Here is a 23,876-nt window from a genome sequence, read left to right as displayed (position 1 = left end):
GACAGAAATGCTGTGGTTCTGGACACAGAACAGTTTTAGTGTCTGAGTTCTCACTTCACCTAATTCTCTGAGCAACTTCACAACATGGGTTTTATAGTTACTTTGTTTTACTAATCAGAGTATTGGGGTTCAAATCTGTCTAGAGTGCTTGAGGTCACACAGCTTGTAACCAGATGTTCCTAGATTTCATCTGCTTCAAACTCAGGAAGAAACAGAATTAGAAAAGGTGGGACAGTGCAGTTCTGCAGCACTGGGCAACTTAATGTTTGTGCTTAGTGTTATTATATGGGAAATGGGCTACAGAAAGCATCTAGTTTGCCAAGTATTACCGGAACAAATAAATGCAAACAAGGAAAGTTACCAGATTAATACTAAGCATACTGAAAAACTTAGTTAAGCCTTTATTATGATTTCATGATAATTATTTCTTAAATAGATGAGTTAGTTCAATAATATAATGATTAAAGTTGAACATGTGGCAGGATGAAATCTTTCTGATTTTCATTTTGATGATTATAATTTTTAACCCAGACATGGAGGTACAAACCAGCGCTCAGAGAGATGGTCCACTAGGTTATTCTTGGCTATGCTAGCTCAGGCTACATGAGAGCCTATCTCAAAACAATTTTTTAAAAATGAAACTAATAATACAGATTGCCTTATCCTCACAATGCTAGGTTTTGCTATTTTTACTGTCCTTACCACTGCATAAAGACCTCCAGGGGTCAGCTAACAGTCTTCGTGATTTTTCCCAGGTCCTTTCCAAGGGTTTTGAGTTTTCCAGTGGTGATGCTGGTGAGGCACCTTAAGAACAATGGGAGTAGGCCTCTCGTCATAAAAGCCCCATCTGCCTTCCTGGATGAGGTAGTAGAAATCTGTGAAGAACCCTCCTTCAGGCCTGACTCACTGCCCTCTTTACCCACCCCACCCGTGGGGGGCACAACTTTTAGGGGTGAAGATTCCACCAGACAGACGGGAACATCCTAATCATTCAGTGCCTCATCAGCTTTCCTAGAAGAACCTAATTTCCTCCAAGGAGCCCGTAGAAATGGCCTGGGCATGAAGGAAGGAGGGAACACTATGTTACTCATGCCATCTGCATCAGTAGCAGAAAGAGGAACTGCATATTTACTGCAGGGATGACTTGTGGGCTTCTGGAGGTTCTAGGCAGCACGGACACGAAGTACCATTCAAACAAGAGGCTGAAGCTGCACTGTCACTGTCTACCAGGCCTTCAGAGACTCAGAGGGACCTAAAGGACACAGCATTCCCATGCTAGCTCAAGTCTTCACAAAAAGAGACATTTAAAACATTAACGTTGCCCAAGGAACTGAAAATCCAATACCATAAAGGCAGAGAACACAGCATTTTTTCCCCAGCATCCCTTTATAACTTTTTATTTTAAAAGTCCAGTGAGGTAGTGAGCTGAACATGCCAGGACTAATATTTTAGTTATCTTATTGCGCCAAAACCTCAAAACCCTCTGCCAGGTTCTTGTTCCTAAAGTTTTAATGAGAATCAACCACAAATGCATCACATTTGGTTCTGTGGAGATGATGTGAACTGCTTTTAATTTTTGTGTTATGGGATGTTCTGATTCTGTTGGCTTTCTTTTTCTTCATTTTGTTTTCTTCACCATTTAGATGAACTGAATGTATGCCCCTCCCCTTATTTAAATGTTTAAATGCTGCTGCTGGACGTGTAGCAGCGGAGGCTGTGGAGCTGATTAGGTAACACCCCGATGAATGGGACTGGTGTCTACTAAGTTTGAATGGTTTTGTCCCCTCAGATTCCTTTGTGGTGAGTCATAGCCTCAGTCCAGTAGTTGGGAGATGGGCCACTTGGCAGTGAGCTCTCTTCAATGTGAGTCTTTGGGAAGTCTGTTTGTTCTGTCCACCATATAACAGCATACAGAAAGAGTCATCTACAAGGACCAGCCCCTCACCAGATACCAAATCTGCTAATGACTTCCCAGCCTCCCATTCCTTTGTTTATAATTTTATATTTTGTTATGGCAGTGGACATAGACTATACATTTAAAGGCTCTAGAAAGGAGACCCAGGAGGCTCTTTCCCTTTTGTTCCCACTCTGAGTTGTATCTCTTACAACTCAGATGAATGTGCTAGACTTTGATTATACAGTCACCTTGATTTCAGACTTGCAGTCTCGTGAACTGGGAGAAATATCTGGGGTCTGCAACTCATTTAGCATACAGCACTTTGTATCAGGGGCTTGGGCTGGACTGGACCTATGAGGCACTAAAATCTGTTCTCAAGCTGAAGGATACACAGAATTAGGTGACATGTCAAATTTGGTCCAATGAGCACTATTGTGGGAGGAAGGGGAAGCAAGAAGAAGGAAGGGAGGAGGGAGAAGAGTTTTCCACCCCTTCTCCATATCTTTTTGGTCTTTACCCACTCTTCATCCTGGGAAGGATGCACTGTCTGCTGGGGACCCCGAGGCTTTGTCCCGCACCATGGCACTATTACAATGAAGTCGGAAAGCATAGACTCACCACATGATCATGATCACTAACTTCATTACGATCTCATTCAGAATGTTGAAGAACTCCACCATCAGCTTGGCCTGCTCACCCATCTTCCCCATGGCAATGCCGAAAGCGATAAAGAATCCGATCAGACCTATGGGCAATGACATTACTCAGGAGGACAAATGGCTAAGTATTTGCTTCGCTTTCTCCTCACACTTTGGCATGATTGATATACAGGGTCAATTCTGCCTGTCAGTCACCCTTGGATAAACTAGGAATTAGAAGGAAAAAAAGCATTACAGTTCACACTGAATGCCCGCCCCACCCCCCTATCCTATAATTATTGCTTTTCTTGACATTTTTTTTCACTTGAGCAAGCTAAACTCTAAGTAGTTGAGGTGTGAGTTCCGTGAAGAAAATGAATTCATTTTCATTCCCAAATGAAAGGTGCTGTCTTCTCTTCCTCCTCACTTTGGCAAAGCCTGTGTGCACAGCTCCTGTTACCACACAGATTAACAGGAAGGAGCTGTCAGGACTTGGGGATTGTCATGCAAACTTTGGAACCACTATTGGAACAGCAGAAACAACTAGCCCTTGCTGCAGAAATGTCTAGACCATTTAGGTGTTGTTCTGAGGAACACTGCACCTGGAAAATTCCCTCCAGCTACACAGCAAACGAGGAAGGAAGAGGAGTGACAGAACCGGAAGGAAGAAGAAATCCACGCTAGCTAAGAAGCCCCAGTTAGCCGCCCTTTCAGAAGTCAACTTGTTATGTTCCCTTTTATTAATCTTCTTCAGGATGATAAAGCCAGAATGTAGCGTTTATTGTTAGATTTTGCCAACACCTACCCAGTCAGTTGTCTTCTCTTTTTTCTTTTTCTTTTTTTCTTTTTTTTTTTTAAATTTATTGATATATTTATTTACATTTCAAATGATTTCCCCTTTTTTTGGACCCCCACTCCCCGAAAGTACCATCAGTCCCCTTCCCTCCCCCTGTTTTCCCACCCAACCCTTCCCGCTTCCCTGTTCTGATTCTGCTCTATACTGCTTCACTGAGTCTTTCCAGAACAAGGGGCCACTCCTCTTCTCTTTTTTCTTGGCATCCTAGTTCAACTACACATCAGCCTCGAGTGTTATCCCTAACTCAAGACAGGAAGGATCTGAGGAGCTCACTTCCTACCCTCTCAGAGGCAGCTTCATTTGACTACATCCTGAGGCAGATCCCATACTCAACCCTTCTCACCTGTGGCTAAGGACCTGGTGATTTGCCCTTGGGCGTGTTAGATCTTCAAAGATCAGGCCTGGTTTTTCTTTCCAGAAGATTCACTCACAACCACCCATAACCTCAGTACCTCATCTTAACACATCAGGGACTTGGGCACACTATGTGGCTAACACTATTCTCTGGGCTACCTTAGAACTGTCTAGACTTTCAGTTATAATCATGTGTGCTCCTGGGCCCCCAGTCTTGGTGATCTAAGTTGGACTACACATGTAGAGTGTAAGTCACGATTAATCTCAAAGCTACAGAGCATTGCTTGTCCATTTGGCTTGTTCTCTGATCCTGAAGTATTGGGCATCTTCTAATCTCTCTCTCTCTCTCTCTCTCTCTCTCTCTCTCTCTCTCTCTCTCTCTCTCTCTCCATACTATTCCCTACCCAACCCTGCTCCATTTAGTAGGGCTACTTTCCCGTCTTTCCTTATGCTATCCTGTTATGTCTGATTTTGGGCTTTCATCAGATAAATTACAGCATTATGATTTGATTCTCTTAGACATACATTTCTTCTCTCTGAACCTCTGACTTTACTTACCCTTTGGTTCTCATTCGCCAAAGTCACCCTTCTTTCTACATCAAGCACTCGTCAACCTACTTAACTACACTTGGTGGGATCCCATCTCTCATTAGTGAAAATAATACAGCCCTTGTACTCAGATTGTTAATGTTTGGAATTTTATATCTCCCCTCTTCAGCTCTTGACAAGAGTGATTTATAAGTGACATCACAATTGAGTTATTGTCCCCCTCCCAAAAAAGATGGGACTTAGTAAAGACAGGGTACGGGTCAGAATGAACCAATTTTACAGTACCATGAAGACGCTGGTCTCAGCTCTTCCTCTACCCTTCTTTTAGACCATGGAGGGCAATTTGTTGGGTATGGTGACACAGAATCTATCTGTGAGGACTCAGACTGAGAAGGCCAAGTATTACTTAGTTAATGCTATTTGATAATGCACAATATCTTAGGGTCCCAAAGAATTAGAATGAAGACTCTCCTCAGAAACAACAGACATTGGAGTATCTATGAGTATATATATATATATATATATATATATATATATATATATATATATATATATATATATATATTTACCAAAAGGGAAATAAAGTCAGAGGTTCAGAGAAAAGGAATTTATGCCTAAGGGAATAATAATAAATATTAAATTTTATATATATAAAGAGAGCAGTTAGCACCAATTTAAACAACTGGAGTTAAGGTGGGGATCAAGAATTGGTTTGGGGGTTCATCTATTTGACTGGTTTTTGAGAGCAGTCTTGATCTATAGCTCAAATTGGTCTTTGAATAATCATCCTCCTATCTCAGCTTTCTGAGGGCCGGAATTATAGGTGTGCTCTACCACAAACTAGGTCTCCAGGATTCTTAAGAGAAAAACATGTCCTTGGAGAAGTGGAAGGCTGAGCCGAGATTGTGTATTACCATGCTCAGTCCTTGGGGCTTTCCAAAAACCAAAGACCAGAAATACAGAAAAATAAAACAAAAAACAAAGCCACAAACGCTGCCCTTCCAAGGCCATGAAAAGAACCTTATTTCAGCTGTGATTGGCAAATGGGAAGTTTCTCAACAATCTAACTTCCCTTGGCTTCACAGTGCCTGGCTGTGTACTTGGATGGAATGCTGGATTCGGCCTGCCTTGTCCCTGGGTAAACATTGCCTAATTGAAACTGCTCACTGGAACAGGGGTATTTCACTTGAACAAAGCCCTCTTAGACTTGGTCGTTGGGGTTGAGCGAGTTGCCAGTATTTTGAAACTCCCAGGCACAGGCAAAGGTCATGTGACTTTCTAGAACTCATTAAGACTCTGGAAAGACCAGAGTCCTCTGAATTATTCACTCCAAAATACCAGCGGTTACTTTGTCAAGGAGGGTGGGATCTAAAGCTATGACCCACCAGAAGGGCCCTCAGGAATTGAGAAGGCCCTGAAAGGGTTGTAGATCTCTTTGCAGTGGAGAAAGAGGGTTCTGGGTTATCATAAATGTGTCCTTTTTAGAGGGACTCTCTCACTTCCTCCTCCTCCTCCCTGCAACTACCTCTGGGTTGTCACAGATTATCAACTGTGTTTACTGATCTTTTGTTGCCTGGCAACCCACTCAGCTTATCTCCTCCCTCACTCTCACCCCACCGGCTTTCTTCCAGGCCAAACAAAGAACATCTACTTCAGACCTGCAGGCACAGGGCTGCCCTCTCTCTCCTCTCTCTCTCTCTCTCTCTCTCTCTCTCTCTCTCTCTCTCTCTCTCCAGCACCGATGTCCATGAAATACAAGCACAGTGCACAGTGAAGAAAACAATCAAAAACACTGCCAATCACATCCTACATATGAATTGTTTTAAAAAATTATTATTATTATTATTATTATTACTATTATTATTATTATTTAGATTAGCCCATGCACTTGGGACATACACTAAATTATTGTTATTTGTATTGATCTAAAAATTCAAGTTTATCTAATGACAGTCCAAGGAGACAAGGGCATTTGATCTCTTAGATGAAAAAAGAGACAGGACCACTGAGCTCACCCATCTCTAAACAGTTCTCACCCGAGTGCTTAGAAATTTCTTTGCAAGATCTTGCTTATAGATTCATATTTCTCCTTTCCCCCCCCCCCCATTTTGCAGGCAAACGACCCATTTTCTCCCATTTTCTTAACACCATTAAACTGAAGAATGATGGAAATGGGGGTGAATTGGCCCACCCTAAAGTCCTAAGGTGTCTGGGTGATTAGTAAGTCTGGGCAAATTGGAGCCAATCCTGTGAAGGAAATCACCTCGACCCCGCACTTCATGGAATGCTTTCTGGTTGAGCTCCTTGGCTCTTCATCCACTTTAAAACTGACCAGAGCTTGTGTGAACAGAGCCCACGGCATGTGCTGGGGTACTTTATACGCACGACCTCACTTCATTTTTACAACAGTCGGGCCACAAACCCCGGCCAATCCCATTTCCAATGTATTGCTGAGGCTCAGAGAAGTACAAAGACTTGCCCAGGAACAGACAACCTCCCAAACCCACATCTGTGCAGCTAAAGAGAACATTAAGCTTGAGGAGAGAGGTCATATATACTCTGTGAAACCCCTTTGTTCCCTAATCTAATACTGTCCAATACTAGTAACTCTGCATTTGTTACAGACTCGAAGCTAGGATGGGGCAACAAGCATGGTGCTTCTGTAAATGGACAGCTAAAAAAAAAAAAACAAAAAATAAAAAACAAAAACCAAACATAATAAATAAAAGATAAGCATATTCCAGTTCATTAAATGGCTAGTTAGATGTGCCTGACAAATGTCAGCTCCTTCCTCTTTTCCCATCCCTGATATCTGGCTGCCATGTCCCTTTGGGGTCCCCCTTCTGCTGATCCTCCTGTCACTCCTTCATAGCTCAGCCCTGTCTCAGTGACTCTCATATTGTTCCCCAGCGAGAACCTTCTGTGCCACCTAGAGGACAGAGTGAGAACTGAGTGAAGAAGGCTGCTGAGAAAGGCTGGCCACTGTCTGGAAGTCAAAGGTCATGGATGGATGCTAACAGCCACTATGCCTACCTAAGACATTCATCCCATCCTTGAACTCCAGGCCCTTCTTGATAACGATCTTAGTTTCTTCAGGGGCCTCGTTCATGGTCTCATTCAACATGGAGATGACCGCCTTGGTTGTATTGGCTTCCTCAGACGGAGGTGCCACCAGAACTTTCTTTGTCACTGTCTGAATCTAATGCAGCAGGGAGGAAAAAGAATAAAGGTGAGGGTTAGTCTAAAAGGTCAACAGCAACCCAATCAGCCAGTCATATAGTTGAACCTTCCCAAGATATTAACTACAGCTATGAAATGCCAAAACAAGGCTAATAAAACTGGGAAATATTTTAAGTTTATATTCTTAATAGAGTATTAACTCGTTGCATATGCAGCATGGTGCAACTATCTTAATAACAAGATTATTACAAAGTTTGTGAAATTCATTTGTCCCCTAAGTACTCTAAGCAGCACAGTTGCTATAGCTGGGGGGATATATGTCCGTTTTGTCCTTCCCATGATGACACCTTGATTGTGATTGGGGAATGATCATCACCTTGATGATGATGTGATTGGGGAATGATATCACCAGTCCAATTTAGTTGCACTTCCAAATTTTGAGACCCAGGTAGATGTTCTTTCTGCTGGACAGAGCCATCAAAAGCCGGTCCTAGGCTCTGGGTCCTTCCAAAACCGGGATCTGCTGGGAATCTCCATCTGGACATCAGGGGTGACAGCTACTCAATAGTCACCTTTCTGGGATAATATAATTCATATGCAAGGTGGGAAACATATACTTCTTTCAGGCAAAGAAGCCAACTCATTCTTGCCTAATGCTCCCCAAGCATCTCCCATGCTATTCCTCGACATCCGTGGAAGTAGGTCTAATTTTAAAGGTGTCAGGCATCCTGCATGCAAAAATTCACATCTCAGCCTCAAAATTTACCACTTTCAAGGGCATTAAAATAGAAATCATTCAAAATCCTAGAATGTCTATGCTGGCACATCAGAGGTGACAGATGGCTGAACCTTGAATAGATACAGAAGACGATGCAGGGAGAAGTCAACTGGATTTTCAGACGTCATAGTTATTGGCAGAGCTGACACTTGAACTCAAATGGCCCGACCACCACTGAGTTCTTCCCACTGCCTGCACCATATGCTAAGTTATACTGACTTGATCCTTGTGTGGCTGGGCTTGACAGCTAGCAATGCTGAACTGAGATAACAAGTACAGGAAAGAAGAATGGGCAGGCTTCTCTAGGAGGAGGCAGGTGCCTTCCATGCTAGCCTGGCCGTATGCACTTGAGCAGGGTCAGAGAAGACCCAAACTTGGCTACATAAGCAGGGAATGAGCCAAGCGCTGGGCAATAGAGACATGAAGAGAAACCACAAAAGTGACCAGAATGGAAACTTCTGGATGTAGCTGCCAGACTCTAGGCAAAACAAAGATGGAGGCTTATCCTCAGAGGGATGAAGAAGCCAAGGTGTGGACTAATTTGAAGTGATTATCATGGATGATAAGCAGGATCTGGTGGGAGGTTGGTTGCTAAGGGGGTCACATCTTTCATGTCCTACAAATAACCCAAGACCTGATTTCTATTAAGTCTGTGAAACCAGATACAACACAAATCATGCTAGACTTCCAAATGCAGCTTCCAAGCTGAAGGGGTTTCAGTTGGAGATGAGACGGCACACTGGCCAGGTCTTCTGTCCAGGACTCAGCTCATATTTCCATATATCGATACATACATGTTGGGTTTGGACCACCATCCATCTGCATATCTGCTGTGGTACCTGAGTCCAACTTACCAGCATCCTTTGCCAGAAAACTCACAAATGTCTCCTAGTTGACTTACATGCCTTCCTTCTTTCCAGCCTCCCACTTTCAGCTACTTGTAGCTTTGTTTATATCAATAGCTATCACACTGGTTATTTTTCAATAGAAAACCAATTATTTCCCTAACTCAAGCTTTCTTAGAATAAGAACCTGAATTTGACCTGACTAGTGACTACTTGAGCTGAGCTCTGTCTTCCTGTGTGTTATACGAGACATATGGAAGTCTTTCTTCTCTCATCGGTCCCTAAAAACAGATGGGAGGCTGTTGTTTGCTTTTAAACATTCAGGGTCTGACTTGAGCAAGCCAAGCCCATGGAAGGCTGCCTCTAATGGGAATTATCCTTCCTCTTTTTGCCCTAGTTTCTAACTCTAGTCAGGAATCTCCCTTCACTCAAGACAGACAATCTTAAAACACTCCCTGCCGGGCCACAGGGATCCAGAAAGGATGGTAGTGACCCTGTCCTCTATCTCGGTTGTGTTACTCTGTAAGAATGGTCTTCTCTGGTCAAGGTCCTTAAAGTCAGGGTAAAGATCTACACTCATTCTCACTGTCAGGCAAAGGACTGTGCACTGCTATTCCTCAAACTGCCCCGACTCAAAGATCTTGACCCTGGTCTTAGCTAGGGAAGCAAAACTAGGTTGCCACAGGATCATGGCAGGGATGGAACACATCCTGTTGTAGTCTTCTATTCCCTAGAGTCCAGACAGTATGCTTTGCCATGGGGCAAAGCCCACCATTAGCCACCATGGAATTACCCAAGTGTGAATATGGCTAACACCACAAAAGCTCAGTCAACAACAGCAGAGCAATGGCTCTGAGTGCCCGGAGATTTCTGGTCTTGCTTCCCAGGCTGAAATGAAGGTATCTGAGCAGATGTGGTCAGACACAGGAAGAAGGTCCAGATCTGTCCTTCCTGGGAGCTTGCATGCCTCCCCACCCATTTTCTCTTAGCGAATTTCCTAGGATCCATAGCTCCAAAACACACACTTCAAAAATTTCAAAATTCAAAAGCAGCTACTTGTATCTACCACTCCAAAGCAAGAAACTTTTATCTTCCAAGGCAGGGCGAGCAAACACATGAACAGGGGACCTCCTAGAGATTCCTTTCTCTAGTTTCTAGTCAATCTTTCCCCTGCTTTTCCAGTCTGGAATGGGGTTCTTTAGCATAAGTCCTCATTGACTTAATTACACATATTTATGGTGTAAAATGGGATATTTCCATACATGAATACATACATACATATGGGATATTTCCACACATGCTGTCACTGATCAAGAAAGTCAAGATGATGGGCAAATTTCTCATTTTAAATATTCATCATTTCTTTTAAAAATCAGGAAAAAAAAGCCCATCCCAGCCTGATATAATGAGGGCTCAGTGGGAGTTGGCACTTCATTTTAAGGGCTGGAAATCAGACTTTTCTTCTAAGCTGTCTGTCTTATAACTTCATTCTTCAGTGGTTCCCTGAGAATGACTGGAAACCACACAGGCTCCAGCTTAGTCTTCTTCCTGAGCTAACGGGGACTGAGGTATGTGCCAACCTTAGCTGGCTCTGTGGACAGGAAACGGAGCACTGAGTGTGGTTTTGGCTGGTAATTGGGTGGTTTAATTTAGCAGGATTATCTGTTCTTAAATGTTATAAGCTTGTGTGTGTGTGCCCATGTGTGATTGTGCTAGCATATATGTGCAAGTGTATGTGAGGGCCAATCAATCACTGTTATCAGCATCTGCGTTGGTCTTTCCCCCTATTTTGTTTTGGACAGGGTCTCCTGGTAAACCTAGAACTTGCAGATTTAGCTTTACTGACTGGTCAGCAAACCCCAGGAGTCCTCCTGTCTCTGCCTCCCTACTGCTAGGATTGTAGATGCATGATGTTTTCGAAATTAAAATATTGCACTCGCTCCCCTGTGTCATCTTGAGAATGGATTACAGATTCTCATTTTGTAGGACGGATTAAGTCAAGCACTTTTTTCTTTAAGGGCTACAAAGAGCTTTGGGATAGTGTTGAGAACCACTGGGCTATTTAGAGTGTTATGAACAAGACTAGTAAAAGTGTTTGTGTGCACCTGAGAGACAGGAACAAAAAGAAAGGAAAAGGGGCATCTCAGAGTGATAGTAAGGGTATAAGCAATAGTTATTCCAGAAATGAGGCCATTTGATTCTACACCTAGAATACTCCAGAGCACATCATACAACAACCCAAGCCTGACAGAGATCAGAACATATTTAGAAAACTGCTATCAGAGTTGAAACTATCTCTAAATTATCACGGATTAGGTGGGAGATTGGATAGGGGTAACCCGGGGCTTCAGGTTACCTGTTGGAAACAGGCTTGCACCAGGTTCTCCGGGAAGAGATTTCTAATGAGATCCAGGAAGGCATCCAGGCTAGACACCTCATCGTTCTTCTTGCCAGGCCCCAGCTGCTTCTTGAGTTTGGGATTGCCAGGGTGGATGGCCAACACCAGGATGACCCCCAGCACGGCGGCAATGATGGTCGTAGACATGTAATACACCATGGCTCTCGTGCCTAGGCGGCCGCTGGCTTTAGCATCCAGGCCTGACAGCCCTGGGTTTAAAAGAAAGCCACAAAGATCAGTTCTGCTCTTTTCCATTCATGTCCTCCTCTCTACACATCTGCAACCCCTGACTTCCTATCACTCAGATCTATTAGTGGTCAACTAGCACTCCTCCGACTACAAATGTGATCAAATTCCACACTTTACATTTCTATTTTCTAAGGTCATTTTTGAGATTCTTGAAAACCTGGGGAGTCGGTGACTCACAGTTTACATATGGCTGATCTTAACCTACCTGTCAATCACTATTATATATGTGAAAATAACATTGAAGAGTTTTTATTTTTAATTCCAAGATAATGTCTTTTCCATTTTCATGACCTTTGGTAGTCTTCCCTGAAGCGGCAGTCTTAGCCAGGCTAGCGTTTCACTCAGATATTATTATGACTATTTGTTGTCCTTATTTAGGAGAATCAAAAGCTGGGACATCAAGGTCATGGTCAAATGTCTTTAGAATACACTATGAGAGACTGGAATGGAGAGCCAGCATGGCCTCCCATGTCCCTGTGTTGAAGCACAGTGGCTCTCATGTCTAAGCTCCTGTGGCTTTCGGGGAACACTGAGAAGCAGCTGCCAGCAGCACCACGTGCAGCATCTGTACTGAGGGCGGTCTGAGGAAACTCCAAGTCAAGTCATCCAGACCTCAGCCTCTGCCTCTGCTGGGGTTTTTTCTCCAGTTGTTTCTTCAATGTGCCCACTTCCTGGTTTCAGTTCCTACCTTTACTACACACACAGAGAGAGAGCCCTTTTCTGGGGATCTGTCCTTTTTTCATGCCAGGGGAAGAGGTTGGTGTGAATTTCTCTGAATTAATACGACCCACATACGACCCATTTCTCTCTTGAACCCAAAGTCTAAATCTGGGGCAAAGGAAGCTGGGTCTCTCTACCAGGCTGCCTTGCATATAGTCTACTGAACAGGCCTGAAAAACATCTTCTCTGGGTTGGAGAGAAGCACAGATTCACTCAATCCCAGGGCTTAATGATCAGAAATTTAGGTTCCTGAACACTTGAACCTGAAAGCTAGTGTTTCTGGTGGAAGGCTGGGACAATTGGCCTAGTGTCTGAGTCAGCTGGGGTCACTGAAGCTCCCTTCCCTCACAAGGGTGTCAGTGCAGAGGACAGCTCTGAAGGCCACCAAGCTCACTGGTAACTAGCTGTGGACCAACTTAGAGCCTCCCACTATCAACTCCAAACTGGTCACTAAGCAATATATTATACCCTGTTTCAATAATGTTGTCTAGTAAAACTATCAGTATGAATTCAAACATAGGAGAAAACTCAAATCAATTAATTATTTTAGCCAAAAATATAATAAGAAAGCATGTTATCACATATTAAGTATATCTTTCTATTAAAAATATCTTCAGCTTTCATGCCTAGCATTTAATCTCTTTTCAATTCATATCTTCCTATATGCCCAAGTAAATAATAAAGGCAGTGTACTTTTTCATTTACAATCTCCATCAGCTTCTGAACACACTGAAAATATTAAAAATGAAATAACAAGATAGTATCACTTTTAATACACAGCTGTTCCTTTGTCTCTGTGACGGTTAGAAGGAAAGGCAAAGTGAATGACAGATGTCTTGTCTTTCCTTTTAGGATCAATGATTCCTATTTCAAAGACAGGAAATCGATCAGAGATGCAATGATGTAGAGAGTGGAACCCACTGGCTCAGCCAAAGAGAAAGTCTTCTTTGATCCCCTGCGCCAGCCCAGGGCTCTGCCATCTGTGGGCAGGAACTGGGAAGGCGCTCTCACCTGTGATTAAACTGGAGATGATGAGAGGCAGGATGAGCATCTTCAGCATTCTCATGAGGATGTCCCCCGGGAAGGCTATCAACATGACCACATCCGGGTGGATGGGAGATGCCAAGCGAAGCAGCCCACCACATACTGCTCCCAGGATGACACCTGTTGAAGGGACAGAAGCAACCTGAATTCGGTTTTTGTCCCCTAGTCAAGTAAATAACTCCATAGATTCCTTTGAGTGATTATGATCTTTTTCATGTGTCTGGCTAATAGACTATGAATACCACAAAATAAAAGACATTACATAAGGGAAACTGATTTTGACAGCCAGCAAGACACCTTTCTGTAACAGCTCCAATTATTCCAGCACCAGAGGAGTCCAGAAGAACATTTTTAACAATTCATGGGGAAAATGAAGACTTGACTCCAAAATCTTTTGATCTATTGATTGCACATAGCATCACGAATTCTCAGAAGAACCAATTCCCAGCAGGCTGTATGGTGTCTTTCTATCAGCCAGATCTGCCAATGTGATCTGGTATTGGGTATGTTGTATGTCTTCCTTTTTAAGTGGAAGTCGGATACATAGGAAAGGGCCGTAAGGATCTATATAATCTGAGAGAAGTCAAGTTGAGCAAAGATGTTGGCAGAAATGGTGTTTTCTTTATAGACTCTGACATTCCACCAGAAAGACTTTAGACTGTTGAAAATGGCTGGCCAGCATAACCCCCAAAAGCATAACCTAAAATCTAGGTTACAGACCCCCTGGTAAATGGGGGAAGGAGTTGCCAGGCATGTGGGTTACGGAGTTAATTCTAGTGATATGCAGAGAGGTCTGCAGCAAAGGGCAGATCCTTTTCCTGTCTCTACAGGCTTAAAAAAAAAATCATACTGTCAATCTTCTTGAAGTCCTGGCTGAATCAGATTTGATTACATAGTGGATGATTCTTTAAAAATCCAGCCATGGCTGCAGTTCCCTGTTTCTAAGTGAACTGACAATAAATCCCCAGTTTTGATTCTGGTCCACTGGCAGCTGAGATGCTAAAAGTAATCCAGGGCAAGGGGGAGATTGGGGGTGTGCGGATGATGGTGAGGAGATGGGGAGATGAACTTTAGCTGTTTCTCTGTGTAGCCTCACTCAGTGAGAGCAGAAGATCAAGGAGGGCGCTGGAAAGAGAAACTGTGCAGCTGTCATTACAAGAAGCTTCCAGTTAGTCTGCTTTCAATACACGCTGTAGAAAACCCAAGACCAAGACTGCACTGCCAGCTCAGACAAAGGAGTAACCCCAGAATGACTTGAAGCAGAGGCACTCCTCCAAGATGAATTGGAACATATCTGAGCATCAGAGTGAGCCTCCTCCATGGTCCCCTCCTCAACTCGATCAGTCAATCAAGTCAACTATGCTTCTGACAAAGGCCTGATCTTCTTAGTGGGGTTTTCTGGTCCTGTGGTCCTTATCTTGATGTATGTCTCTGAATGAGGTCTACTTTGACCTCATTCAGAGACATACATCAAGATAAGGACCTGCTCGGGGTCGTTCAGAATGTTGGCTGCATTGCAGATTCCCTGGCCCGCCTCCCACCATCTCAAAACAGTCTTCACGAGCATGACTGGGAACCTGCATGTTCACACTCACAGGAACTGTACACGGACATTATAGAGAACCCACAGATTGCAGGGGAGAAGAGACGCCTAGAGTTGGTTTAGGAGTAGATTTTTGCCACTGGGGCAGTAGTGCCTAATTAGGGCCCCACCCCTAGGTCACCTGTCTTTCTTTCCTCGGGGAGCACACTCTGAGAAGATAGCTCCCATACAAATCAGGATAGCAAGGGAAAAAAGGGCTTGGGTGATCTCGGAGAAAGGAGTATAGAGACCTCAGGCACCTACCAAACACAGTCAGTGAGAGCAGGAGGTTCTTCCCCAGCTTGTCGCACATGCGCATGCCCAGGTTTCGGTGCTTTGGCTCCTCCGAGCTGAGATGGCTGTCGTGCATGCGCACTTCCACCTGCTTGGGCATGGTGTTGGCACTGCAACAAAAAGGAAGCTCCTGGTTAGTGATTCCCTGGGCTGAGGTAATAGGGCTCTCTTTAGGGCAAAGTAGGAAGACAAAAGCAAAATGATGAGGTCACACACTGTATTCCAGTTGACCGTAGGGCGGATGGATACATTTACCCCCGGTATCCCAGATTCCCAAGGTAAGAAAAAGTGCACCATGAAAAATTGTCAGGTTTCTCAGGACTCATTCCCTTGCTGACTCTGGAACGGGAGGGCCTCGACTCCATTTTGCTGGGGTAGGCTTTAAAAATCAATGGGACATTAAGGTTTCAAATCCAGATACATCAAGTTCCAAAGTCTAAGCTCTTTCATTCTCTTAATAATGAGGGACAGGCCATGTAATATTTTTCAGGAAAGTCACGGCCTGAATTACACCCAAATTAGAATGCCCCCAAGTTCAAATCTTCCACATCCCACACAGGTGAAAGTCACATCTGCTGGTAACTCAAACCCTCCCTCTGTTCTGAAAAAGCCACTGTAGACAGCTAAAAGAAAGGTCAGTCAATTGTGGTTTCAGACTGTCACTTATATAACAAGAACTCTGGTAAACTGCCCACAAGTAAAGGCCACTCAGTCAAAGCAGTGTGGCTACAGGCAGCCTTTGGACCACTATCATCTTTGGATGCAACTCAGCCATTTTCCAGATGCCCTGCCCCATTTAAATGCAAGCTATCTTGGGAGTCTGCTCAGTAGAAACCCTGCTGGACAAGAGAGGACCTTGTTTTCCCATATTACCCACAGGCCAGTAAGGTTTTTAGAACGATGCTTGTACATTTTCACGTTGATAAATTGAGGATACTTTTTTGGCAGTATCTATTTACAAATATTATTTGATGGATGAAAACAAAAACAGATGAAAAAGACAGTAATACCCGGAGGGACGCATCATTGATAGATGGTATGACAGTACCTTCCAAGGAAGGAGGCTGGTACCCTGCTCAGGTATCCTTCCCAGACTAGGCAAACCTCGAAAGAAGCAACAGCTTCCTGCGGAGAAATGGCCTGGCAGCATCACTAATGATAAAGGGAGGAATGTGGGCTTCAAGCATCTAAGTGCTCACTCTCCTTGCTAGCTGTGTGATACAGTGTTTAATGTGTGTCTTCCTTTTTAACTGGAAGCCAGAGGCATATAAAAGGGCTCTAAAGATGTATCATCTGGGAGGAACCAGATTATATTTAATCCCCAGATTATAATATGGGGAAGGGAAGGGTCTGCTATTCCTTCATGAAAACTTAGTAAAGGTGGGGTCGAAAAATGGTTCAGTAAGTAAAATGCTTGCCCTGCCAGCAGGGAGCCATGAACATGATTCTTAGAAATTGCATTATAAATCTGGTTGTCGTGACATACATTTATAATGCCAGAACTGGGGAGGCACAGACAGGTAGATCCCTGGGGTTTGTTGGCTAACTGGTCTAGCCTATTAGTGAGCTCCAGACTAAACAAGAGACCTTGCTTCAGAAAAGAACATTTTGATGGCACCCGAAGAATGATCTTTCACCTCCACGTGCACATGCAGACAGGTACACACACAGCTGCACACACATGTGCACGCATCTGCCTGTACAACACACATATAAACAATAACAAAATGCTTAACAATATACAGCGGTGTGGAGCCTGCCATAGGCAGTTTCTTTCTCTAGAGAACAGGAAGAAGAGGAAAGGCTTATCAAATTCCTTGCAAAGATGACAGTAAGTTAAAGGACCTACCTAGTGGCCCCAGCCTTCCAACAAGACATTGAGAATTTAGTTTAAAGCTAAATCTCTGGACTTTAACCCAAGGGTCTTACTTTTTCATAGCAAGCTGTTTTAATGTATTTACTATCAAAATGCCCTAAAACTTAGGAATAGTACTTCATAGTCTTCCAGGAAACTAAGATGAGAGTAAGTAGCCAAAACCTAAAAGCTTCTTAGTGTCCCTTAAGTTCTCCTTATTAAATTGCCGTTGTAGGCAGCCTCTGAGTTCAAGCCATGTGTGGGTTCTGAGGGTCACTCAGACCACCTATAAAAGAGAAAGCAGTGTGTCTGCTCACAGGGACCAGGGAGCAGCCAAGGCCACTTCCTCCACTGCCAAGTGAAACACACAGGAAGTGTTTCACACAGCAAGCAGGAGGAAATGATCAGGACCATCTCTCTACAGCACAGATATGTCACATTTCCAGTTTTATACCGGGATCTTTTTCCATCTTTAAGCAATTCTCCAGATAGAACTGTGCAGTAAAATGAAGCTCAAAACTAGAAAATGGCCAGTGAGGAACAGGCAGTCCATGTGCTGAGATCGTGAGCACACTTCCTTAGCCAGCCCCTCCCCCAAACTCTGGCACCTCCCCCCACCTCCCCCCACCCCCCGAAATCAACCCTCTTGCCTTCAGCTTCATTTGTAACCCGCTGCCATTGAAATTAGAATCCCACCCATTCTCACCACAAAAAATGAGGCTAGCAAGTATTGAACGCAAACATTCTGGCGAGACCCAGATGATGTCAAGAAAGTGTTAGGCATCAAAACAGTCATGCTGAAGTGGAAACACGCAGACATTAGGCTCACATCTGCACCCGGCCCCAGACGGGTCTGCGTGCCTGTCGCACACATTTCTTTGCTATACAAAACTACAGCTTGCTTAATCGTTTGCTTTTGTTAGCTGTGGCAAAAATATCCCAGAAACCCTGACTCAAAACAGCCACATCAAAGTGGCAGCATCAAGATGTCCTGCATCCACAGTGCTTACTTAGAAGGTCTCCCACTTGCTTTCTTAGAACTAAGCAGATGTTCATGGCTTCTGAGAGTTCCTAACATATACATGTGAAAAGTGAATTTGAATGTATAACTTTATTTATTATCATTATTGGGGGACTCCACCAGACTCACATGGAAGGCAGAGGACACCAGTCAGGGGTCTGTTCTTGTCTTCCACCACTGGTTCTGGGATTCATTTCAAGTAGCTGGGCTTGAACAACTCTTACCAGGTAATCCCTCTTGCCAACACAGTCAAGTTTTAAACTAAGTCAGAGCCTCAGTTGCAGCCAGAGATGCAGGGAGTTCCCAAAACTATCTGCGAAAATTTCTAAGTCTAGTCAGTGGTCGCATCTCACAGGCCACAAGGGGAGAAGATTCCAGAATATTAAATGTGAAACATTAATACCAAAGATGAATACACACCACAGTGTAGAGCTGCTTCTGAGCCTATATCCCTTTAGAACATTTGCTGGCTACTAAACAACCAGCAGCAATGCCCAGCAGCATGCATGGATTTATTGACTATTCTCCATTGGTCAGACACTATGCTCTGTGATGAGAGCCTCTGCCTGGAAAAGGAGAGGAAGTGGGGTGGACTGTAATTACCTGCTTCACGTCTGGGCTGTGATAAAGTCCTGCATGGGTTGCTACTAGGAATCATTATGAATTGTGCTAATCCAGCATTGCGGATGTTTAGGAAAGGTCTCTTGGAGGGGCCGATTCCTGACCTGGATCTCAAAACTCTGTTTTTAGCTTAAATCCCTGCATCCTTTACCAGTCTATGAGCCCAAAGTGGGCAAGCCTGTGACCCTCCATCTAATCACTTGCTAAAACAAACTGGGAATTGAAAGGCATCCCTAAGAGATGCCTGGCGTTCTCCTAGGATGCCCTCCATTCTCCAGACATTGGCAACACGTTGTTCCAGCACCCTCACTCAGCATTTGGCCTCCAGCCCTCGGATTTCTTCAGGGATCACAGTGCAGTCCCCACTCTGTAAGAGCTACTGAGAAACAGTACAGTAAACAAAATAAACCCAGACCCAAAACCTCTTGCTCTTGTGTAGTGGGAGAAAGAGCAAGTGGATAGACTTACTGCAATGGTGATGGCACTGGACAGAAGTAAAGACAGTATGAATATATGATTTTATTCAAGTGGTCTGGGCAGGTTTCACGATTAGGGCCTATGTGAGCATCAGCCTGGAGAAAATGTGGAGCCTCTTTGAATTCTGAAACGTGTTCTCAGTTTAGTAAGTAAGTAGAATAAACACGATATGGCCACCTGTACAGCTATCCCAGAACCTAAAACTCCCACCAGATATAACCCCTTACATCTAAATGTTGGAATTTAGAATGTGCCCTGATTCAGATAGTCAAGTAACTGGGGCCGAGTGCCACCATGAATGTGGCAGAGTTTCAATGGCTGTCCCAGCTCCTGCAAGACGCATGGCCACTCGAAGGAGGGAAGATGGACAGGCAGAAGGTCTAAGGTCTCCAGACTGTAACCGTTTGCTTCCAGGTCAATGACCAGAAAGGACAGAAACTGCTCAGCGCAGTTCCACTGCACCAACACAGTCACTTCAAGTGTGCGCGCACATCCTTTTGTTAGTGTCCACTCACTGTGCAAATAGAACATGGTAAAAAGGAGTTCAAACACCAAGACAGGGACTTGGGGTACAGCAACCCCACAGTGCCAGGCATTCCTCACCACTGTACCCCAACTCCTGAGCTGCACCCCTGAGAATGTTAGTCACCTCTGTTCCTACTTGGGTACATCCTGGATCAAGGATCAGACATTGGCTTCTCAACACTGGAAGCTGGCTCAGCCAGACCCTCTCTCTTGGTCTCCACTGCCCAACAAAGGCCTTCTGACAAGACACCTAGGTGTGGCAGGAGATAACTAAACCTCTACTGTGAACATACACTTTCTTTTAACCTTAGCTTCTCCACTGCATTAATTAAACAGCTGTTAATGTTGCAACTGTTACCCAGCCCTTTCTCACACACATGCACCCAGCAAGTCCTGTTTCAATGGCAAATCCAGCTTATCATGCAAATTGTATTCCTGGACTCAAAGGGAGCACATGGTGGAGAGATGCTAAGTTTGCTCTGTATCTGCTTTTCATTAGCACTCAGTTCTCCTTGCTTTGCCAAGAGCCTCTAATAACAGGCTCATTAGATGTGGCGTTGGGTTCCGATTTCCTGCGGCACACTCATGTCTTCTCATGTGGCACCAATCTTTTTTTTGTTCCCTCGCTCTCTCAGTGTGGTAGCAAGAGAACGTTCCCTCAAGAAGCCCATCTCAACTGGTGCATTTTGCCTGAAGTTTGTGAAGTCTACAACACATTTTTTTTCTCTGCTCCTCCAGTGCCCAAGTCCAAGCACAGGCCTTCGGATCTGGAAAGCACAGTGGGGCACAGATGTCACCAGATCACTTTCCTGGGAGGCCGTCCCTTAAGAACTGAAGCTATGATTACCAGCTTCCCCTCTGTGTTTCTGTGGTGTTCCATCTGAGCACATGCATCACATGGCGGTGACAACAGCTAACATTGTCCCCTAGGAAAGATTTCTCCAGCTCCCCCAAAGGACACTCCATTATTGTTGTAAAGGGCTTGGGACTCTAAGACAGGCTGGAATTTAAACAGCATGCAACAAGTCCCTCTGATTGCTGTATCCTATAAAGTTTGACTAAGCCATGAAGTCTCTCTCTGACAGTTACTATGACTTCACAAATCCTACACACATCATCTAATGAGTTATAGACTCCAAAGTCTCCTCGGGTCCCTTTATCTGATCCCTTTTCAGCCCCTGTGCCCATTCATTAAGCCACAGAAATGCTTTCTGGAAAAGTCCTAATGACCATGGCTGCTCCACATTCCACTAACTCCTCCAGGCTTTGTATCTGAGGGACGAGGGGCTGCCTAGAGCACAGCCTAAGCTGTCCCAAGTCAGGAGGTTAAGACCTGGGAGATAATATTTGCCAAGGCACCAACAGAGTACTTGATATACAGTTGGCCCTGGATTGGATTCCTCTCCTTTCACTCAAATGCCTCCAATGGGGCAAGAAGACTGACAAGTTAGCTAGACGTGTTTAAGTTTTAATAAGCCCACTTAGCTATAAAATAACCTTATGATATTTTAACCAAGTAAGTGGGGCCCAAGAAGTTCCCACAGCCTTTGGCCCTCTTTAAGGTAGGATATCACCAGACAATTTCATAAGAAACATCAGGTGAATCATTAATCCGTGTCTTAGTTAGCTTTCTGTTGCTGTGACAAACTGCAGCTTAAGGCAACATGGGAAGTAATGAGTTTATTTCATTTACACTTGCAGGTCCCACTCCATCACTGAGAGAAGTCAGGGCAGGAACTCAGGCAGGAACTTGGAGGCAGAATCTGATACAGAGACCAGTGAGGAACACTGCTTACTATAGGGAACAAGCCTGTTTTCCTATACCACCCAGGGCCACCTGCCCAGGGGTGGTGCCACCTATAGTAATCTGGATCCTCCCTCATCAACCTTCAAGAGAAACTGCTTGCACATGGAGGGACCCATGGCCACATGGAGGGACCCATGGCTCCAGATGCATATGTAGCAGAGGATGGCCTTGTTGGACATCAAAGGGAGAAGAGGCCCTTTGTCCTGAGAAGACTTGATGCCGCAGTATAGGGGAATGCCAGGACAGGGAAGTGGGAGTGGGTGGATTGGTGAGCAGGGGGAGGGGGATGGGTTAGGGGATTTTCAGGGGTGGGGAGAAATCAGGAAAGGGGACAACATTTGAAATGTAAATAAAGAATATATCTAATTAAAAAGGAGAGAGAGAAACTGCCCTACAAATTTGCATACAGGTCAGTTCTCTCAATACATTTTCTCAACTCAGAGTCCTTTTTCCCAAATGACCCTACCTTGTGTCAAGTTGGTAGAAAACTAGCCAGCACAATCATGACCTCTCTGTACTTTAGGGAAATCCTCCTGAAGAGAGACACCTCAGGTTGTCTTGACCTCACACAACTGCTATTTCCATAAAGATTTACTCACTAAGCATAGTTAGTTCCTAGGGTCTGGGGAGGGCTGGGTTAAATGTTTAACCATTCTAAATTGGGAATCACTTCTAAAAATAAAGATGATGTATGGCCTAGACATAGACTAGCATGCTGGCCAGCCCAGTTCGCAAAGGTACACTTCCAGAGTCATTGCTATCCACCTCTAGTTCATAGAACATGGGACTGAATCTGAAGCCCTCACATAACTCCAACAAATTAGGAAGACCATGCAGTATGTCCTGAGCTGCAGGGAATATGGTCCCAATTTCCAGATGAATAAAGGCCATGTGACTTCCAGCAAACTGTCTCTTCTGGTCGAAGTACCCCTTTCATCCCTCCATCCAGCCCAGCCTTCATAAGTGATGTCTACTTCACTTTCAAAACTTGCATGCTTTCATCAAAAGGCATCCATTGAGTCCCAAGTTCAAGATATAGATCCTTCCTCCCCAGGGTACCACATCTTCCATGATTTCAAGGCCTCTCTCATAGTTGGAGGCTTGTTTTCCTCCATCAAAAGGTAAATACTGGAATAAGGCTCTCATAATTTCTCCCCACATGTAGCATGATTTCTTGGGAAATTATATGTTTAATAACCATATGTTGGATGGATGGATGGATGGATGACTAGATAAAATATTTAATCTAGTTACAAGTTCTGTATAATACTCAATTTTAAGAAATAGAATAGTCCAGAAGTCTAAGAATGGGGGAGAAAAATTAGAGAAAAGGGAACAAAAATGTCAAACAGTAAAGTCCTATCCTACAAGAAGCCAGGACCATCTGCATTAGGAAAACCAGCAGAGATCGGGAAAGGCCAGGTCAGTACACAGTATTCTTCTTTGAGAGTCCCTTGTCAATGCCTACTCATCTGCATCTTCTAGAAGCCTCTTCAGAGAGGCAGTGTGTCCACCAAACTGACTTGTCAGCATCCCTTACTGAGATGCCAGCTGAAACCTAGATCTGTACTTTCCTTCCCTCTTTGATCACCTGGATGAGCACAGACTAAAAGTACACCCTCCTCTGCACGCTGGGTAATAAGTTGCCTCTAATCGCTTCCCTCATGGAAGCAAGCATTTCACTCCTCCCAGGGGATTTGTGCCATTTCTCACTTTGTTTCTTTCTTATAAGCCATTACATCAGAGGCTTTTGATTGGTTGCTAAAAGTTCAGTCCCTCTGATTCCACCAGCTTACTGCCTGCATGCTCAGGTCTCAACTAATTTGATATGCTAGTGTTTCAGTGAATGAAGTTCTACCAAGAGATTTCTTTCTACAGAGGAAAAGGTCATTTTTCACACTCAGAGCCTGTGTGGAGAGCTCGTTGCTCAATATTAATGTAAGTAGAATACAACTTCTTTCTTCATCCATTCCCATCTCCACTAAAATTCTTAAAGTGTTTGTGTGTGTGCACACACACACACTCTGGCTTGGGTGGGGTAGATGTCATTGCCCGTGCTTGTGGCACAGCACCCGTGAGAAGAGTGACTTGTGGGAATCAGTTCCCTCCTCCCACCACGTTGAGCCCAGGGATCAAACTCAAGTTGTCAGGTTTGGCAGCAAGAACCTTTTAGATGCTGAACTGTC

The 23,876-nt window shown here is 44.2% G+C and overlaps 1 protein-coding gene across 2 annotated transcripts in view; it reads right to left on the bottom strand.

Annotated features, from left to right (window-relative positions):
* Positions 1-23,876, bottom strand: part of Slc1a2 (solute carrier family 1 member 2) — a 123,846-nt gene that overhangs the window by 31,133 nt on the left and 68,837 nt on the right. For both annotated transcript variants that reach the window (XM_052183089.1, XM_052183090.1), the window contains exons 2-6: positions 15,355-15,494; positions 13,476-13,628; positions 11,454-11,704; positions 7,328-7,493; positions 2,516-2,642 (exon numbers count right to left, since the gene is read on the bottom strand). In XM_052183089.1, the coding sequence (XP_052039049.1) occupies positions 2,516-2,642; positions 7,328-7,493; positions 11,454-11,704; positions 13,476-13,628; positions 15,355-15,494 (837 nt within the window). The remainder of the gene's footprint in view (positions 1-2,515; positions 2,643-7,327; positions 7,494-11,453; positions 11,705-13,475; positions 13,629-15,354; positions 15,495-23,876) is intronic.

This window comes from Apodemus sylvaticus, chromosome 5, assembly GCF_947179515.1.
Source record: "Apodemus sylvaticus chromosome 5, mApoSyl1.1, whole genome shotgun sequence".
NCBI classification, from domain to species: Eukaryota; Metazoa; Chordata; class Mammalia; order Rodentia; family Muridae; genus Apodemus; species Apodemus sylvaticus.
The sequence above is the reverse complement of the archived record's forward strand: the minus strand, read 5'-3'. Positions and strand labels throughout refer to the sequence as shown.